Source organism: Arvicola amphibius, chromosome 6, assembly GCF_903992535.2.
Source record: "Arvicola amphibius chromosome 6, mArvAmp1.2, whole genome shotgun sequence".
Taxonomy (NCBI): domain Eukaryota; kingdom Metazoa; phylum Chordata; class Mammalia; order Rodentia; family Cricetidae; genus Arvicola; species Arvicola amphibius.
Window position 1 is genome coordinate 147,583,361 of NC_052052.2, and position 17,135 is coordinate 147,600,495.

Sequence of the window (17,135 nt, forward strand, 5' to 3'; positions counted from 1 at the left end):
AGTGCTGACCCCAGGTTCGCACTGCCACGCCTGGCATTTTGCCTGTCGTTACATCCTTGCAGGATCCAGACTTTATGTTTTTATTTTAAGGTTGTATGCTGAAATTGCTACAGGTAGCTTGAGTTGGGTCCTAACGTAGGTGATAAAGAATATTCTTTTTCCTGTTTGTGATGGTTCCTGTGAATTGTCACCATGACAGATCTACTGTCACCTGGGAGACAGGCTTCTGAGCTGCCTGTGTTTTGTGCAAGATTATCTTAATTAAGTTAATTGATGTGGGAGAGACCCACCCCTGACTGAGATTCTGGACTGGAGAAAGGGAGCAGAGAGCAGATGAATTCATCTTTTTGTTTCCTGATTGTAGTTGCCTTGTAACCAGCAGCTTCAAGCTCCTGCTACCTTAATTTGCATTTGTTCCTTTGAATTCTGACCTAGAACAAACCTTTCTCCCTCAAGTTGCTTCTGTCAGGGTATTTTATCACAAGAACAGAAGAAACTATGATGCTATGCAATAGCTGTTGTGGGGTGATTACTTGCTTACCTCTAGGTTATTGTAGACTGATGGATTTTTTTTCTTTTGTTATTTTTTTTTTGTATCCAATGGTTTAATCATATAGTTACTCTTTCTACGGTTTATCCCAACTTGGCTGTATTGGGCCTACTTTGACATGCCATGACAAAAAAATGTTTTGGCTTTTGCTTCCTGATACTTTTACTAAAAATACGGATGTTGTTTTAGCTCCTGTGGTTGGGAGTGGAGTTTAGGCCTGTTAGTGCTACTGCTACTGTCCCACTTCCATTGGGCTGACTTGGGACATGTATACATTTTGATGCCATGTGAAATCCTTTAGTTCAAGGTTAGTTTTTTAAGGTTTCACACTGAATGCATCCTTTTTTCTCTGATACTGAAATGTGTAGTCTTAGTAACATCAATGCAATTGCATTATTCTACAACACAGATAATAGACATTTGAAAATAAAATTAGTAAGTAGAGCAACAGTAGGTTATGTTTGACTGACAGTTCTTTATGCCTTTACAAACTTAACTACATAGGATGTATTTGTTGATAGTCTGAATCATAAAGCCATTTAAAAATATTAGCTGGCTGGTAAGATGGCTCAGTACTGAAAAGCACTACTTCTTCAGTCAAACTTGACTACCTGAGTTCCATCTCTGTCTCACAGTAGAAGGAGAAATCACCCCCCCTCCCGTGTACGTACACACACACACACACACACACCCTAATACTGCCTTGAAAAGAAAATTTCAGTTGTGCTGCCAGATTGATAGTTTATTTGCATTAAATGCTTAAACTTCTTAGCTTTAAGGGTCAATGTAATGTTTTTAACTGTCAGTCTTTTGAGAGAGGGTCTTGTGACCCTTTTGGCTCAGCTCCTCCAGTTCTGGGGTTGCAGACTGGGCCACTGCTGCTGCTTGCTTTAATTTTCTTGCTGTCTTTTTGTTTGCCTTTTTGTAGGTGGGGTCTGTGTCACATATCCCTGTGAACATTTATGTAATTCAGGAATCAGAACAATTTTCAGAAGTCATAGTGTCATTTCCATTGGCTCTTCATTAGTCCTTCCCCAGTAATATGTTTTTGTTGCTTCTTGGGTGTTGAAGTTTTGAAAATAGAAATACGTGCATTCTTATTTCCTTTTTTCAGTATGGTAAATGGTTGCTTGATGTCAGCAATTCAGGGACCCGTGGTGAGTCTTCTGGAGCAGTTGAGGTGTTGCCAGGTGGAAATGCTGTATTGGTTTCTCCATCCACAGGGTTAGTGCTTCACTCTGCACTGCACTGCGCACGTCCCTGCGCTGTGACTAACTTTTGCAGTTTGAGATTCAGCAGCAAAATTAGCATGAATCTGTTACAATTACACTGAAGAACTTTTGTTTTGTTTTTGCTTGTTTTTTGAGACAGGGTTTCTATGTGTAGCCCTGGCTGTCCTGGAACTCGCTCTGTAGACCAGACTGACCTCGAACTCACAGAGATCCACCTGCTTCTGCCTCAAGTGCTGGGATAAAAGGTGTGGACCACTATTGCCTGGCTACTGAAGATTAAAAAAATGATTTATTTTTATTTTCATTTCCATAGAAATATGTTTGTGATATGACAGTATATTGTGTGTGTTTCCTGATGGAGGCCAGAGAGAGGGCATCAGATCTCTTGAAGGTGAAGTTAGAATCAGTTGTGAGCTACCCTGTGTTGGTGCTGGGAACCGAACTTGGGCCCTCTTCAAGAGCAGTCTTGGCTTTTAGATACTGAGCCATCTCTCCAGCCCCAGAAGATTCACTCTTACCTGACAGTTTTGGCATACTGTTCTGTTTTTTTCTTTTCCTTTAAGCCTAGAACTTCTACCTTTTTGCTAAAGGAAGTATCCTGTGACTTCTTTGGCATATTCAAACTGAAAACATGACTGTATTTGTACTCTAAGTAAGATGTGAACATGAGTTCTCAGGTGCTGCAATAGGGGATCTGAGGCCCCTGTACCTACCAAGTGATTCATGTGTGGGTGGTGTGCAGCACGGGTAGGAGAGAAGGAGGGTGATGACTGTTCTGAGCAGCATAGGGCACAGTTTATCTTGCTGTTCAGTAGTGTAGAGTTTATACTGTATGTTTTCAGCCCTCAGTTGCTCTGGTGGTTGAAGCTGTGGGGCGCCTGGGTGTCTTTCCTGCTATCTTCTTTACTTAGGAGAAGTTAGGGATCTTGGTATTTTGTAATGCCCTTCTTTAAACTCTTCATCTTCCCTTGGGTGTTCTGCTCAAGCCTCACTTTGTTGTGTATGAATTGGAGTGGAGATGTTAATTTGCCCATTACAGCTCCAACAGTTTTCTGCAGTTCTTGGCCTTTCTGAAGTAAATACTCTTGGTTCTTTTCAAAATTAGTGTTTGCTTGATAAAATTTCTCAAAACGGTTGTGCTCAATGAAAGTGATTGTTTTAGTTTCCCCATAATTACTTTTCTAGTAATTCACTGGACTTGGAGTGCAGTAGCTAGGGTTAAAGTGAAGGAAGTCAAGGCTGTGACTTTAAAGGCTGGAGTCTACCATACAGGTATTCACTGTGTGGTGATGGTTAAGTAAACAGTTACAGCTTCTATTATTTTTTGCAAAATTGGGAGTTTGACTATGTTGTCTTCCTATATGCCTAACACTGCCTGCCTCTGAGCCTGCTTCTGGTCTGCAGTATTTCAGAATCACATGGTAAGGAGCCAGCCATTCAGATGTAGCACAGCTAGGATAGGTAGGTGGGTGAAGGTATGCTCCCAGGGGTTTGTTACAGCAAGTTGAGTTGACAGTGTAGGAGACAGAGAAGCCACTGGGAGACAGGTATCTCTGTGTCCTCTGTTAGAGTTGGAAGCCCACAGGCAGGCATTTGGAGAAGAAGATAGATGAGTGGGAAGTGGGGAGAGCAAGAGCCTGTTGGGAGCTGCCAACAGTGTTCATGCCATTTCCTTTTGTCTCTGACCTTGCGCCTGTGTGGCCTGCAAAAACAGAACTCTTTGCAGCCCAGGTAGACGTTCTAGCAGCTGATGTGATGGTGCAAATGGAATGTTGATGGTATTGCACAGCTTTTCCTAGATGTAAAGATGCATTCCTCCCAGCTAGGAGGGCACCAACAGACCAAAGAAAAGGATCTTGTGAACCAGAGTTTATTTGGGTTTCTTTACAAGAGCTCGGGTCACTTCTGCAGCTCCACCACTAAGAATTCCCACCCTGGTCAACTGGTTGTTGGGAGGGAAGGTTGTCTCCTGAGTCCTGTGACCAGCTCTCCAGGAGCGAATGTTACTGGCTAGGGGAACTGAAAAATAGTTAAAAACAGCATCTAATGTGCAAGAGTAAACTCAGTGGTGGCCGGTGAAGGCCCAGGTCTCTAGCGGGAATGGCTTTGTCAAGGCATTCCAAGTCAGATTTTGGTGGACTAGTGCAGAAAGGGATCCTCTGTCTGAGGGGAATGGGACTTGGAGCACAGATTCAGGGCAGAGTAGGAAAGCAGTTATTAAGCAAAAGTACCTTCTCTTCCTGTGCTTAAACAGGGGTTGCCTAAATGCCTTTCAGTCCTAACAGGTCACTTACTTATGGTAGAAAGGATCTTGCCCTTGCTGTGTCCTGTTGAGGGAGATTGCTCATTGTGTGAGGCAAAAGGTACCAGACAGGCTGGAAGCCAGGAGGTCAAACTGCTTTCTTGTGTCCCAGCATGGCCATGCCCGCCCTGGAAGTCACCTTAATTTTCCTTAGTCCCATTTTCTCTTCTCTGTATGTAAATATTGACTTTGAATTTATATGGCTTTTCTTCTGAAAAATTCTTAATTGTAGTGGTGATGAAATTAGTTAAATCTAAAGTATTTTTGACTAGCATATGCAGAAATTAGTCTCAAACTCCAAATAAACTGAAATCTTCAGACTCTGGTATCTTTAGTGTATAACTATCCATTCTTGCCCTACTGGTGAACCTCAGTATCAGTTTCTTTTGACAGGAATAACCTTAAACCCCTGATCCTACTGTCTCTGCCTGCAAGGTGGTGCGTCCCTTTGAATAGCAGTCTCTCCTAGTTCTTAGGTTGAGTTTTTAAGTTCTTTATTCCCTTTTGATAATCATTGGTACTTTAAGCATTTATTTTATTTATTCTTAGAGTTCAGGGGTCTGTGAATTGGGCACCTGTGAGATTAGAGGACAACTTTTGGGAGTTTGTAGTGATGAGGCCAGCAGGCCTGCTTTTCACCCGGCTCCCGGCCGCCTGGCTAGCTCATGCCCTGAAATAACAACACACAAATTGTATTCTCTTAAACACTGCCTGGCCCATTAGTTTCAGCCTCTTATTAGCTAATTCTCACATCTTGCTTTAACCCATATTTAGTAATGTGTGTAGTACCACAAGGTGGTGGCTTACCAGGAAAGATTCAGCATGTATGACCTGGCAGCTGGCTCCATGGCGTCTGTCTCAGAGAGGAGAGGCATGGCGATTGCCCAAGGCGTCTGTCTCACTCCCAGCATCCTGTTCTGTCTACTCCACCCACCTATGTTCTGACCTATCAGGCCAAGCAGTTTCTTTATTAATTAACCAATGAAATCATCAGATAGATAGAAGACACATCTACATTAGGAGTTAGTTCTCACCATGGGTTCCAAGGATTCAACTCACCCAGGCTTACTTCCTGAGCATCCTGATGGCTTCTTTTATGTAACAATGATCTGCATGCAAATGCCACTGGTGTTTAATGAAAGGGATTCTGAGCAGAAATCTTGTTCAGTATTTCCAGTATTCTCTTTCCTAATGTTCTCAAGTTTAAAAAGTTAAACATTGTTTAAACACCTAAATCCACTTGGTTAAATAAGGGTAAAGGCCTATTAGATTTTCTTTATTTTTGAATTAATATGATTGAAAGCTACAGGTCATTTCATTTGTTTACTCAGGTATTTTTGTTTGGTCCTGTGGGTTTTTTTTTGTTTGTTTTTTCACTTGAAGTTTCCTTTAATCTTTCAGCAAAAGATTAAAGTCTTTTTGGTTGGTGGGATCTTAATTTGGTGTAGAATCTTTTTAGAGGATGGCTTCACAGAGTTTGATGTGTATATATGTTGTTTCCCAGTAACGTACTCCTAGGCATGTGCACAGATTACAGATGAGTATGTGTAAGGTTCTTCATCGTGGCCATGTTTGTGATAGGGAAGAATCTTGGACAATTGTTCAGTGGTGGAGTTAATGTAAAATAAAAGGTTATTATATCCTTTATGTTCCTGCCTCTATTAAAAATGAGAGATTGGGATTGGAGTGTAGCTCAGAAGTAGTGTGTTGGCCTAGCATGTGGGGTGCTCTGGGCTTGATTCCCCAACACTGAATACGGTGAGCCTGGTGGTGCACTCGGGAGGGGAAGTAAGAAGAATTTAGAGTTCAAGGCCATCTTGGAATATAGGGGACCATGTCTGAAATACATTAAGTACTTGAGGTTAATAAGGAATACAGTGTATTGGGCGAGAAGCTTAACACTTGTAGAACAAAAGCAAGTTGTGGAACTGTCTGTTTTCCATGCTACATTCATGTGTCCTTCTGAGTTTTTTGAGAAATTCTTGCCATGTAGCCCAGGCTAGCCTGAAACTTTCCCTCCTCCTGCCTTAGCCTCCCTAGTGCTGGGGTTGCAAGCATGAGGCATCACACTCTGCTTGAAGGTCTTTTTTGATGTGTATAGAATTGTGCGTTGATAATCTGCAGGGTCAGAAGACACTGGAACTGCATCTCCAGTTTCTGCTGTTCTGTGAGTGTACTGTCAGTTGATACTTGAGCCGTGGACGGGAACTCTTGTTTATTTTCAGATTTTTCTTCTTAATTACGTATATCTCTGTGAGTCCATGTGTGCAGTTGTCCTCTGAGGCCAGAACATGACTCGGATCCTCTGAAGCAGGAGTTACTACTAGTTGTCACCCAACATATATGCAGGGAACTGAATCAGAGTTCTCTGTGAGTGAAGTATGCACCCTTAACCGGTGAGTTTTTTTGTTTTTGTAGCCTTCTCTTTTACTGTGCTTTTGTGGGCTCTGTCTCTGATTTTCATGATGTAGTGAGAGAGACAGACAGACAGACACACACACACACACACACACACAGAGAGAGAGAGAGAGAGAGAGAGAGAGAGAGAGAGAGAGAGGTGTCTTACATTAATCTAGGCTGTTCTTGAACAGCTGATCCTATCTCCACCCCCAGTACTCACATAATAAGCATATGCCACTACATCAAACTTCCTTATGTTTCTTTGTTTTTACTGGATCTATGATTGTGCGACTATAAAGTGTCTCCAGAGGCTCATGCATTTGAACTGTGTCCACAGCTGGTACTGTTAGAGAGCTATGGAATCTTTAAGGGTGCAGGGCCTTGCTAGAGGGAAGTGGGTTTGTTGCTAGAGGGCATATCTGAGAAGTTATAACTGTTTCCTGGTTGTTGGAAGTTTACTGTAACACACCTTGGTGTCAGCTTCCATAACCAGGGCAGAGCCCTACTGTCACTTTCATCCATACAGCATGAAGTAAAAGTATGGGGTCTTTCCTTCATCTTAGCTACCCCCCCACCCAAGAGAAAAGTAGCTAGTAGATACTTAATTAGTTTTGAAGACCATCTGTTCCAGAAGTTTGACTCTTCATACAGAGTCATATAACTGAACATGGGGGTGGGAAAATCTAGTAGCAGCAAAAGGTTTCCGAGTGTGTTAAGGCCAGAAATATTCAGAGTGAAGCATTGAATGAATCGGGGGCATTGGACAGTGCTCACCTGTTCGTGTTGCAGCTTCACTGTGTCCTTGGCTCCAAACACTGCACCTTTGCTCTTGGGGTTGAGTCACCCCACACAGGTAAGAGACACTGTAGGTTAGGAATCACGGTGCTTTCACTGTACACGCAAAGGTTTTCTGCTATTTTCCTGTTGTCATTTCTTAGCTTGTAAATATCAAATCAATGTATAGTTTTGGTTTATATTATGTTAGCATTTGATTTTTAAAATTGCTGTTTGGATTGTTTTATTTTATAAAAATTATTAAGCAGATTTTGGTTTAGGGTTAGGACAGAACTTCAAATTTTTTTGAAATGGCACCGTTCTTTGTACTGTGCCCTTGTGTGATGCTGTGCTCTCAGCAGTGATGATTATAGAGTTAGGAAACATGGTCTGTGGCGAAAACATGGTGATGTTCCTCGTCCCGCAGTCTCAAACATGTCTGCTAAGATTCCATTCTGAGTAAAAGTGAAGTACATTCTTATTAGTATAAAAATTTGTTCTAATTTTTAATAAAATTAGAGTATATCAAACAGTCCAAAGTAAATTTCTTTATGACTTCATCAGCTTATGTGATTTGTGTACTTTATACCCTTGTACCCAGGGTCATGTGAAAATTTCTCCCGCAAAAGTTGAGGAAATAACCCTCACCATTGCTCTGTGCTCCTTGCGTCATTGTGGTTCAATAATTCACAAAGGAGCCACAGAGAAAGTACAGTCATTCATGATTATAGCTTTGTGTCAGAAAGGATCCAAAGGACCAGCCAGAGGAGGTCTTCAGGGTAAGGTGGTGAGGGCATCCTCCTGTGGAGTCAGGTCAGATATATAACAGCATGCAGAGCTGTCAGTCAACCAAGCTCACGCAAGCCTGTGTGTCCACAGACTATTGATGGTTCGCATGTCATCTTTATTGGTTGGATACTTAGTGTCTCCTTTCACTAGATACTTGGCTGATGTCTAGAGTTCAAAGCTCCAGCCTCTGGTCCATTGGTTCATCTTTCTGGTGTGGCCAACCTCCCTTCTCAATCATTTTGTTAGCCTTGATTAGCTGAGAGCTCACCTTGACTCTGAGACAGTCATGTTCTTAGAAGTAGAGGGTACTTTTTGAGGATCTACACAAAGGCTGAAAACCTGTATGCTTTGGTGTGCAAAGCTGGTGTGGCCACTGGTTCTGCTTCTACAGGGTAGTCAAGGACCAGGCCTAGAGTTGCATTGTGGCCAGTGTCTGGGCACCTGCTCCTCCGGCACAGAGCTACTCTCTGGAGTAGCAGGTCTGTAGCTGTCATAGTTGTTTGGTTTGGGGCATTTTGACGTCTATAGCATTTGCAGAGAGGGATGATAATGCCTATGGCTTCTTTTGAGAGTCTGGTGCACCAGCCGTGTCTTCTTATGGAAGGGGTATTGTAGTTCAGAAGGGGTTTAAAAAAAAAAAGGATGTAGCAGTTTTTCCTGTTTCAGTTTCTGGTCCTTGTGATTTTTGTTCATGCTTAAGAGCTTCATTGTTAAAATTTGGTGTCTGTGTCTGTGGTTTTACACTGAATGATGAATTTGTTTAAATTGGTAGGAGTGTTTTGGTCTTTTAAGAACTTAGATAACTACTTAAAAATGTATGTTTTGTTTTTTTTTTTTTTTTTAAATATTGGGTATTCAGTGTTCTTCCTGCATGTATGCCCACCCACCAGAAGAGGGCATCAGATCTCATCATAGATGGTAGTGAGCCACCATGTGGTTGCTGGGAATTGAACTCAGGACCTCTGGAAGAGCAGTCAGTGCTCTTAATCTTTGAGCCGTCTTGGCAGCCCTAATCCACTGATGGCCATTTTTTTCTGGCAACTTGGAATAATTTAATCACTTTCTCCCTTTTGTATATTTATTTACTTAGTTGTTTATTTATTGGTGGTGCTGGGGATCAAAGCCAGGGTTTTGCACATGGGAGTGACCTGGCATTGAGGTACTGTACTCTACCTTGACTGTTCACATTAACACTGAAGTGGACATGCAGTTATTTAGCCTTCGGCAGCATCTATCAAAACAATTTTACTTGGATTTTCTAGTAAATGTTATTTAGTTTCTAAGAAGGTTCTGAATTGCATTCTCAGAATTACAGAATCTAAAACCCATTGACCCCTTTTGCTCTTGACTTTTGTATTCTCCAAAGTGATGGCCTCTCATCCAAGCTGGTGCCTGGACTTAGGTGACCTCTTAACTCCATCTCCAGTGCACTTGTCTTTATGGTGGGAAATTTCAAAACTGAAGTGAACTGGTAAATACCTGTACATGCTCCCTCCAGATTCCATTTGGGCACATGCCACAGTGTACATTTGGAAGTGAGAGGACAATCTTTGCATCTTATGTTGGTTGTGGGGCTAGAATCCCATGGCCAGGCTTATGCAGCCCATGTCTCTACTCACTGAACCATTTTGCTAGCTCCGGTTTTTTAAAGATACTATATTAGGAGTAATGGAATGGAGATGTAGCTCACTTAGTAGAGTGCACACACATAGCATGCATGTGGCCCTGGCTTCCTTCCTTCTCATTATAAGACCAGGTATGGTGTACGTCTGTGATCTCAGCATTGGAGGGAGAGGCAGGAGAATCAGAATTTCAAAGGCATCCTGACCTACATGAGACCCTGTCTCAAAAAAAAAAAAAAATCTTAAGAGTAAGTTGCATACTTTAAAACATAACCCCTTTGTTGCTAAAGCCAGTTCTAAAGTTGGCTGGGTCCTCAGTCTTCTACCACTGAGTTTTCTTCTTCATCGGGCTTGAGAGGCAAGGACTTTAACACACTGAGCCACCTTGCTGGACCCCTTTACTGAATTTTCCGTATTTTAAGTTTATTAGCATATGTTAATTATACACAATGGGGCTTTATTATGACATTTGTATACCTGTATATGAGGTATCTTACTCATTCCTATCACCCTCTCCTGTCTTTCTCCCACTCTGCTCATTGCCTTCCTCTTCCCAGCTAGTTTCTTTTCTACTTTTCATGTTTTTTTTACAACTCACTGAGTTTATTTAGGGTTAGGTTACCTCAAGGAGGTAAAGGGTCATTTACAGGATCATGGGCAACTTATCAATGGCTATATCATCACTGAAGAATATTTTCTCCTCTCCAACATTAACGGCCTGTAGATACTCAGATTTCTTAAGCCTCACACCTCATGGTTTTTTTCCCTCTAGGACATAACTGGTTGGCTCAGTCTTGTGCAGATTTTAGGCAGACAGCTGCTAAAAATTCAAGAATGAAACACTCATCTTGTGCCCAGAAGTGTTCTATAACACTCTTCCCTTCTAATGTTTACATTCTTTCGGCGGCAGAGGGAGTGATAAAGATGTCCTGTTTAGGGTTAAGCATTCGGTACTCTTTTAATCCCAGCACTTTGACCACGTAGGGATCGTAGGGATTGCTGTGGTGACTGTGATCCACTGCAGAAAGCACCTTCTGACCAAAGCCTACACCAGCACTATTAGCAGGTCATCAGGTTATCATCAGGCTTTTGCAATTGTGAAACCAACAGCATGTGTTTCCCTACTAGTGCCTGTGTGGATTTTGTTTTTAAGGTAGGGACTCTGTATCCCTTACTGGCTTGGAACTGTCTATCAAAGGGAGATTTTCTGCCCAGGAAGGGTTGAGATTATTCTTTGTGATCCAAGCTGTGAACTCTTCATCAAGATTACATTTGCTGCTGTGCAACTTTACCTACCTTACCAAAGATTTTGAGAGTTGCCTTAGATTGCAGACATCATGGCATTTTTAAGACAAATATGTTACTCTTTGTAAATGAGTGCTGTTACCTAAGAAAATAACTCTTCCTTCTTTTCCTGGTAGATCTTGTATTTAGATTTTTTAACTAGTTGCCCTTTGTCGTGTAAATGTTTTTGATAATGTGTATTCCTTCCACCATGCTAGAAAGAAAAGTTTTTTTTCCTCTGTCACTCAGCATAGAACGCGTCTGTCGCCCAGTGTGTGTGCGCTTTTTCTTCATAGCTGCAAGTTCTCTGTGGACAAGAACTGGGGGTTGGTTTTACAGTTTTACTCAGTTCTGACACTGTTTGCATGGAGATGCAGTATCAGATCCCCTAGACCACACACTCTATGCCAAGTTGTGTTGTCTAGGTTGTCGTCTTTGTTTCTAACCCATAGGCTGTACCTTACTAAGTTTTTTTTTTAAATATTTATTTATTTACTATGTATACAAATTTTTGCCTCCATGTATGCCCGCACGCCAGAAGAGGGCACCAGACCCCAATACAGATGGTTGTGAGCCACCATGTGGTTGCTGGGAATTGAACTCAGGACCTTTGGAAGAGCAGGCAATGCTCTTAACCTCTGAGCCATCTCTCCAGCCCCCCCTTACTAAGTTTAAGAATTTGCTAGAATAACTTGGGCCCCAGGAAAGGCGTGGGTTTGCTAGGTTTCTGGTTTATTACAAATGCCCTGGGTTACCTACTTCAGATATGTACTCACCTACATGGAAACTGAACTGATTATTGAATTTTAGCGAACCCTCATTCCCTGGGCAAGATTGGTACATTGTTGGGCATTGGTAACTGACTTGGTCCTTTAGCCGTTTTCCCCTCTCTGGAGGTTTACTTTAGAAGTTGAAAGTTTTTAACCTCTCATCTCGGTAGTTGCCATTCTGGGAACCAGCTCCCATCCCAAGGCCTTATATTATAGCCTTCAGTTATCTCATTAAGTGAAAGGGCTTTCACCACGTCATGTTTTGACACGGCTCGTTGACAGCTCAAACTTGAGTCGACATATGTTTCTGCCTGTTAGTACTTCTATATGCTTCTCCACCAGGGGACCTGGTGCTAAGATTGTGCCTCAGCAGTTGTCAGATTTTTATAAATAGCGCTTGTGATAGCAGCTGGCAGAAGCCTTTTCATGCCCCTTCTTCACACTTGGCTATCACTGCTTGTTAATTTGGACTCAAATTGGCCTACTACTTGAGATCTTCCTGCCTCGGCCTCTTGTGCTCAGGTTATAGGTGGCACAAGCCATCATGCTTGGTGTCTGAAAAATTGAAATACTCATTTCTTTTTTTTTTTTTATTTTCGAGACAGGGTTTCTCTGTAGTTTTTGGTGCCTGTCCTGGAACTAGCTTTTATCGACCAGGCTGGCCTCGAACTCAGAGATCCACCTGCCTCTACCTCCCGAGTGCTGAGATTAAAGATGTGCGTCACCACCGCCTGGCAAAATACTCATTTCTTAACTTCCAAGGTAGAATACGTGTCATTTGGTTTTTGGTGTGCCCACTGGACCCACATTATCACTCTGTAATCCGGACTCTTGAGGGCCCTGTGTCCTTCCTAAGCACCTGCACTGCTGGAGTCACAGGCAGGTTCCACCATGCCTGCTTATGTGCTTGCTCATTTCTTTATTTCTTTACAGCAGAGCATGTATTTTAGCAGTGCCGCAGTAGTGTGTGACCTTGACAAGGTTATTGTACTCCAGCGGCCTCTCCAGTTTGCAGAACAATGCCATAGTGTTGTGTGGTATGTGCAGCATGTTGTGTGAAAGGCATGACAGAGTCCACGGAAAGCACATGCAATAGTGTTTGCCATATTATGACCAGTCAATACAGTGGTTTGTGAATCGCTTCAGCATCTTACAGTGGACTTTGGGATCATTACTAAAGGACAATCATTTGTTTTATTTCCCAGAAATGAAGGCCCTGTTTCCACTGTAAAGCCTCTCTCTGTCCCCCTCACTCCCACCCCACTGTGTGTGTTTGTGTGTGTGTTGGGAGAGTTAGCAGGTAACCTTTCCCTTGTTTGTGTCAGGATTGTTCCCCATTACGCTTGTGTGTGTGTGTGTGTTTAAATATATTTTTGGGTGTTTTGCTTGTCTTTGTACCACATGCTAGAAGATGCTAGAAGAGGAAGTCAGGTTCCCAGGAACTGGAGTTACAGATGGCAGTGAGCTGTATTTGATGTGGGTACTGTGAATTTAACCCAGGAAGAGCAAACAGTTCTTTTAACCACTGAGCCATCTCTCCAGCCCCCTCATTTTTCAGTGGCTTATAAGTAAGTTCCACTAGTTGACTGTTTCCTACAGCACTGGGGTAGGAGAGGGGACCAATATAGTGTCTGTTGTCCTAGAAAGGACTAGATTTGTTTACTTTTTCCTTCAGTTTTTATTTACTAAACTAACCTCATAATACAATAACTTAAAGATGATCTATAATGTGAATGAATTAAATGAGTTAGGAGCAGTTCTTTTTCAGAATGCCCTTTAACTGACTTTTCAAAGCACCCAGTGGCTCTCTTCAGATAAGAACAGGGCCCAGCAGCTACACTCAGTATCTTGGGGAGCCAGCTGTGTTTTTGGATGGTTTTAAATGAGTTCGAATGAGATTAAACTGTATTCACTGTTTGTAGCTCAAGAATGTAGACACGTTGCCTTGTTATTAACAGTAAACACAACTCTTACCTCAAAGGGAATATGAGTTAATTCTTATAGCTGTCCTATGTATAGAGATTAAGGCTATTCCAAACACTGTGTTCCAAGTCAGTATGGAATTGGTTTCATGGAATTTTTATAGTTTAGGAACAAAACGAAATTATAAACCAAGGCTGCAGCAAAGTGGAGGAGTCTGTTAAAGGTTTCAGGTGCTATATGAAGACATTCTAGACATTACAAGAAAGGTTTATCTGATAGTCATAAGAATGTTCGAACAGACACTTAGGCGAACGGTCAATGATTTGTAATGGTTTGTAAAGATAGGCTAAGATTGGATCTGTAGCAGTCCAGCTCATTCCACAATCCATGAAGTTCAGTCTAGTCAGCAGTGGGTGTGACTTTCTTCTAGGAACTTTATGCACATTATTTTGCTCCAAAAGTCCCCTGTAGAACTGGGGGAAATAACTTGGTGGTGAAGAGTGCTGGCCATGTAAGGCAGACACGCATGGGTGTCTAATGTCAGCTGTCCTATGGAGAGAAGGGGGGCAGGAGAAACCCTGGAAGCACCGGGTCAGGTGCAGGTGAAGAACAACAGACAGACTGAAGGAGGGCAGGGGAAGCTTGTCACCCAGGCTGTCCTCAGACCTCTGCCCACCTGTGCTGCATGCAGGGGAAAGCAGAAGATTCCGTGTTTGCAACTCTGCAGTCTCTCTTAAAGGTCTGTTAAATTCATCTTGAAATAGCAACAGAAAATGTTGCCAAGATAGCCATAACCTCCTAGTGAGGGCACACACACACTTCAGAACATTAGTAACCTTAAATTTCATATCAGGAATGAGCGTGTTAATATGTATATATGTTACATTTTTTTCATTAGTTTTTGAAGTTTTGTAAATAAAAGCAGAGAAGATGGGTGGAGTATGGGTAACTTTTTTTATTATTTTGATTTTAAGATTTAGTTTTAGCCAGATGTGGTAGCACCCGCCTTTAATCCCAGCCCTTGGGAGGCAGAGGCATCTAGGTTTCTGAGTTTGAATCCAGCCAGGGCTGTCTTAAGACTGTCTCAAATAAGCAAAAAGATTAGCTTTTATTTTATGTGTAATGAGTGTTTTGTCTTCCTGTGTGTTTACCATGTGTATACTTGACTCCCAAGGTCAGAAGAGGTGTCAGATACCTTGGATATGTGGGTTCTGTGTGGTTGCTGGGAACTAAATCTGGAACAAGCGAGATCTCTTATGGGCCTAGCCATCTCTCCAGCCCCAGGGGTTAGCTTTCAGAGTTGGGAGCCACTATATCTTGTTTATTGTATGCCACCAATACTCTAGTGGTAAAATTCATGCAGAGGTACTTTGGAATTGGTTGACCCAATGACAGGACCGAGTTTGCAGGGCTCAGGACAGTGCATCTGTGTTATAGTAACAAGGGGCTCTGGGCAGCTGTCACTTGGGGTGGTGGGAGGTTCTTTGCAGTGCATGTGGTAAGCTGACTAGCAGTGCTGAATGCTGCTCAGGTTACAAGAGAATTAAGTTTGACATAAAAACTTACATGTTTTACCTTCATGTTTAGTGCTTTATCTGTAAGCTCAGCAGAAAGGGTGCTGGGCAAGGGAAGACTGACCAACCATTGTGATGAACCGTCCTTGTAATCCCAGCTAGAGACTGAATAGGAAAAGATGGTAAAACAATGAGGAGAGGGGTGATGGTGCACAGATCTCTGGAATTGTTTATTTAGCAGTTACAAGAAGCCTTCTAGAATAAAAGACTGGCCACAGGAGCAGTTACCTAAGCCAGGAGCATCACGCGGGACCCTATAGCCGTTAAAAAGTGTCTGACTCTGATGTCTATGGTAATGTTTTACTGCCTGGACTGTAGTGTTCCTGGAACCAAATTTGATAGAAATGGTACTACTTTAGTGAAGTGATTTACATCTGCATGGGTGGGAAAGTTTCTTCGGGAGTTCTCTTGGGTTTGTGGAATCTTTTTCTGAGAGGTTGGGAGCAGGAAGGGAGAAGCAAAATTATATACCCTTTTTCCCAGCTGTATCTGCCGTTCCTGAGTACCTGCACTATTGCTATTCCCCTTCCCCCCAGGAAAAAGGCTGTGCTCTAATACATCCTGGTGTTCATTGCCCTGGTGCTCTCAAGTGTCTTCCTCTGCTGTAACAGGAAAGAGCTCTCATCTCTCCGTAGACTCTTCTCTCCACTGGGTCTGCACTTGGCCCAGGCTTTCCCTTCACACCGTCATGCGTTGCCTTTGCTGGGAACCACATCATTGCTTCAGGGATTAGTGCCCTTTACCTGAGAACTGTGCTTTAATTTCCTGTCATATTTAGAGGCTCACTGGCGTTTTCTTGTCTTGATGCTTATTTTACAGAGTGCTTGGGAATCCACATGTTTTTGCTGAACTTGTAGAAGAGACACCTGGATAGTAGATTAACAAGAATACTGACCTGTGGGAAGCTTCATATCTGAAAATACTGGATTTTCACCCTAGTCCAGCAGCTCTGCTGCTCACATAAATACAGATGAATGAAGACCCCATTCGGGAAGACACCTGGCCAGCGGTCTAGAGCTGATGCAGGTAAGCATTGCAGCTCTGCGTGTATTTCAGTGTGGTGTACATTTTAGAACATAGAGCAGCGATTTCACATAGTACCTAACAATGTGTTCTTCTCCATTCCTGGTGCTTTATACCTTGCTGCATGTGAAGGAAGAGCTTTGCTTTCCTAAAAAGGGAACCACCATGCTAAATACTGTTTCCTGCATAACCTAGCAATTTATAGGTAACTGGCAAAATTAACAAGTGAATTTCAAGATTCTGTTTAAGAATAGAATAAAATCAAGGTTTTGTTTTTACTCGAAGAAGCTGAAATGTTAGAATGTTGGCTTTAGTGAGATTTAGGAGATTGAGTAGCTTTGGGATGAAAGGAGGATTTTAACTCACTTTTTAGAATGTTTATTTGGAACAAGTTCACTGATGTGGATCTAAACTGAAAGAGTTCTCTAATTCCAGCACTCTGAAGTGGAATCAAGAAGACCAGGGATTCAAGGCCATTCTCCATTCCATAGCAAGTTCCAGGCCAGCCTGGGCTACATGAAATCTTGTCTCAGAAAACAAAACTAAACCAAAAACTAAACCTGCACCCTTGCTGTGAAGCAGGCATCTGTTCTTTTCTTTTTCTTGTGTGTGTGTGTGTGTGTGGCACATGGCTGAAAGTAACAAGAATAAAAGTGTAGGGTTTTGGGGGGGGGGGAGTGGGGTGGACTTTCGAGACATGGATTCTCTCTGTAGCCATGGCAGTTCTGGAACTTGGTCTGTAGACCAGGATGGCCTGGAATTTGGGGATCTGCCTGTCTTTGCTTTCCAAGTGCTGGAATTCAAGGCATGTGCCACCACTGTCTAGCTTAAAATAGGTTGATTTTTAAAACCCTCTCTTCCCCAAACAACAACAACAACAACAACAACAACA

At 42.4% G+C, this 17,135-nt stretch overlaps 1 protein-coding gene across 1 annotated transcript in view; it reads left to right on the forward strand.

The window, feature by feature from the left end:
- Spin1 (spindlin 1) overlaps positions 1-17,135 on the forward strand; it is a 50,234-nt gene that overhangs the window by 4,651 nt on the left and 28,448 nt on the right. Inside the window, exon 2 of the mRNA XM_038334578.1 lies at positions 16,040-16,246. Coding sequence (XP_038190506.1) covers positions 16,195-16,246 — 52 coding nt within the window. The 5' untranslated portion in view covers positions 16,040-16,194. The remainder of the gene's footprint in view (positions 1-16,039; positions 16,247-17,135) is intronic.